At 41.8% G+C, this 4,024-nt stretch overlaps 1 protein-coding gene across 1 annotated transcript in view; it reads left to right on the forward strand.

Moving 5' to 3' along the window:
- The first annotated feature begins 3,035 nt into the window (after positions 1-3,035).
- LOC123486601 (lethal(2) giant larvae protein homolog 1-like) overlaps positions 3,036-4,024 on the forward strand; it is an 89,862-nt gene continuing 88,873 nt past the window's right edge. Inside the window, 1 exon segment of the mRNA XM_045217971.1 lies at positions 3,036-3,266. Coding sequence (XP_045073906.1) covers positions 3,186-3,266 — 81 coding nt within the window. The 5' untranslated portion in view covers positions 3,036-3,185.

Here is a 4,024-nt window from a genome sequence, read left to right on the forward strand (position 1 = left end):
CTGGAAGTCTCTCTGGATAAGAACGTCTGCTAAATGACTCACTAACTGGAAGTCTCTCTGGATAAGAGCGTCTGCTAAATGACTCACTAACTGAACGTCGCTCTGGATAAGAGCGTCTGCTAAATGACTCACTAACTGAACGTCGCTCTGGATAAGAGCGTCTGCTAAATGACTCACTAACTGAACGTTGCTCTGGATAAGAGCGTCTGCTAAATGACTCACATGTAAACAAGTAAGTAAGTGCCCATCCAAGAAGGCTCAAGGTCATTGGCCACAGATAAAATGACGTCAAATCACATTATATCTACAGTAGCTTTGATTGGACTGATCATGTCAACATCATACTTTCAAAATATTAGCTAGCAAGCTAGCTAGCTAGCAAGCAGTCATCATCATGAATCAAGTCGACAATCTACTGGCAAATCCTTTTCAATGCTTGTCATATGAAGATAGATTATAGATAAAACGTATCGGTGCTCATCGGCCATTGGACATAAACATTACACAACAAGTTGGAAATCACAAATTCAACAATGAGTGGTTTGGAAGGAATCGGTGGCTAACTGCAAGCGTTGCAAAGCAATCACTAGCCTGCTATTCAGTGGAGTGGGTGTGTGGTCCAAGTCTGGGTTTAAACATTCAACATTGGCGATGCTGTCAATCCAGCATGACTTCTGCCACGCTCAAAACAACTGGAAACTCGGAACAGGGAAATCTCATACTTCAGTGAGTTCAAGACAACTGGGAACTCTGAAAAAAAACGAGCTCTGACTGGGAAAATACATTTTTAAACGGTCATCCAACTTGGAATTCCAAGTCGGGAACTCAGGTCTCTTTCTAGAGCTCCGACCTGAAGATCACCTAACATGATTCGACCTTGTTTTTTTCCGTGTTCCCAGTTGTATTGAAAGCACCATAAATCCAGAGAATGCCAGACTTTGATGACTAAATTTGCCCATGAAGGACCGCCGCGCCACCTTCCTGTTCAAGTGAGCACAGCACAACAAGGTGAGTTAAAAAATGTATTCTATGCTGCTGCATAAATGATGTAATATGCCAGGGAGATATTATACTGTAGCTAAGAAAGTAATACTAAGTGTATGTTGTGTAGTAAGCTGTTAGTAGCCCATGTGCCTCACCCTAATAATTTCGTCTATTTTCCCCTCTTAATTTAGCCTACTGTTCTGACCTGGTGGTGCACATGTAGCCTATAACCTGTTTTAGAGAAATGTAATCATCAATTATTGTAAGAGCTTTCATTGTCTGCTTATATGCCCCCTTTATTTATCCTACGGTTCTGACTTGGTGTTCAGGGAGAACACTGGAAGAACGGCCCATGTTCTGAATTCTGTCGCTGTACATTTCAAAAGTGCTGAACAAATAGTTATGGTGACTACGTCCGTTCTAGCTCACTCATTAATGTCTTAATCAAAATTACGGATTGCCTCTTATCCGCTCGTCGTCCCCTTATGCCATAGTTTGTACATCTCAATTGTCAGTGGAAACCACATTTGTTTAAGCAAGTCAGCCATATCAGCTATGTTTTTTTTTTTTTAAGGCAGTAAATGAGGCTGAATGAACTGTTTCGCTGCCAGACAAGGCTCCGCTGATAGCCAGGTGTAGCAGTGGTAAGGTGTTGGGACTGCTGTTGGGACTCTGCTGTTGGGACAGCTTTATGGAGGCCCTAACAGTTTGTGGGCACCGTTTGTCACCGTTATAGTCCAATAAATGTATTGTTTAGTGTTGTGTTGTGTAGTGGCTTTGCTGGCATGCATAATTTTTATTTTTTTTTATAATGTGTTTGCCCCACCAAGATTTACATGCTATAAATCTCCACTGGGGTTTATGAATTTGTGAGGTGGTAACTACTTAAGACCAGGCACAACTCCGATATAAAGTGTTTTTTTCTCTCAAAGTTGCCGGGATTTCACATGTCCTACTTATATCAGTACACTCCTAAAAAAAACTAATAATGAAACATTTATTAGATCAAATAAGCCACACATATCAAATAAGCCAATTACATTTTTTGTAAACCAAATTCGACACTCATTTACCTCCATACAAAAACTCCTCACTCCTCACGCCACCTGCTGGGAGAAGAAAGGATTTTGGGAGCAGTTTTATCTCGCTTCGCCTCTTCGTCTCTGTTGTGGTCGGGAGGCCAGGCAGCGTCAGTAGGAGGACTATTCTGCCAGCAGCACACATGATGACATCACTTTGTATGGTAATGAGGTAACCTTCAAAATAAAAGACCGCTTTATAACGTCGCATTATTAGGGAAAGGGAATACCTAGCAGTGGTGGAAAAAGTACCCAATTGTCATACTTGAGTAAAAGTAAAGATACCGTAATAGAAAATTACTCAAGTTAAAGTGGAAGTCACCCAGTAAAATACTACTTCAGTAAAAGTCTAAAAGTATTTGGTTTTAAATATGCTTAAGTATTTAAGTATTAAGTAGTTATTATTATTATTATTATTATTATTATATTATTAAGTATCAAAAGTATATGTAATTGCTAAAATATACTTTAGTATCAAAGTAAAAGTATAAATAATGTAAAATTCCTTATATTAAGCAAATCAGACGGCACAATTGTCAAGTTGTTTTAATTTACGGATAGCCAGGGGCACACTCCAACGCTCAGACTTTACAGATGAAGCATGTGTGACTTTTATTGTGCCAACAAGAAAAGGCAATAAAGTAATGTATGAAAACAAATACAAAATATGTTGTTGGTTTTTTATACAAAATTAAGACCAATAATGAAAGAAATACAACGTTGACACTGCTATGTTGAGAATATTGGGATGCACAGAGAACTTTTCTACCCGTCTCAGCTAAAGTGAGGCGGGAAATGCTCTGACGAGTCTCTACAAACACAATATGGTTGGTTTTGGAGGGGGACTGTGTTGCACAGCATCCTGCTGGCTTTTCACTCCGCTTTGCAGTGGGGACTCTTATTTTGAAAATGAAGCAAGCGTAATATCGCGCTGCTGGGAGAACGGTAACGTGAGTAGGATAGACAGGCAGAGTAGCTGCAGCCCCACAGAACAGAGCTGGATAGAAAGCACCGCTGTATGGTAGGAGGGAGCTGCTCCACATTGTTCCTCCGCACTGATTCAACCGCCCAGGAATCCCACCGCTCCCCGGGGCGCGACTCTCTCTTCCGCCCGGCCGCACCATGATGAAGTTTAGGTTCCGTCGGCAGGGCAACGACCCACAGAGAGAGAAAATTAAACAGGAGTTGTTCGCCTTCAACAAGGTAAAGTAACACAGACCTCCCCCCCCTACTCCTCTCCAAACCAAACCCAACCCCGCCGAGTGCAGGGAAAATGGGGTTTGGGGGAGCAGTAGATCTGAGGCCAGTCTGCAGATCCTCTCCTCTCGTCGTTCCTCCAAACAAACCAACCCGCAGAATGTGAGTGTAGATGTAGCAGGGGAATGATGCGGCGAAGGGAAACGGGGTCCACTTTGGAATGAAATGGTTTTTCACGGCGAGTTGGTAGCTAGCTGATAGTTTCCACCCCCGCTGCTGCACGGCCTGTTTCCAACTAACAACTTCTACCTCGATGCTTTTATGTTCTGTTCAAAACAACACTGGCTAAAACGTTGCAGCGAATTGGCTCCAGATTATCTATCTATGAGAGAGGACCATTTTATTCAACCAATCTGATTGTTTTTAGAACGGTAAAACTTTGCTTCCATGTTGAAAAAGTCTCAGGAATGATATGTTTGCATAATTTTTCCTGGGAAAACAATAGTAGGCCGTTTTCTATGAACATGTCATCTACCAGACCACAGTTGTCCGACATTACCCAACATTTAGACCTCCGTGATTAGTTATCGGGTGTTGAGGGGGTACAGTCTTCAGGCTCTGCAGGTGGTTATAGCAACCAGAACATGCCATGTTTATCGTGATGGTTGCGTTGTTTCTGAGTGTTGTAATGTAGGGAACAGGTCTACATCAGGTTATAAAAGACCTATAGGCTAACACATATCATCAATAGGTTGATTACACGG

This window comes from Coregonus clupeaformis, unplaced genomic scaffold (genome assembly GCF_020615455.1).
Source record: "Coregonus clupeaformis isolate EN_2021a unplaced genomic scaffold, ASM2061545v1 scaf1295, whole genome shotgun sequence".
Taxonomy (NCBI): Eukaryota; Metazoa; Chordata; class Actinopteri; order Salmoniformes; family Salmonidae; genus Coregonus; species Coregonus clupeaformis.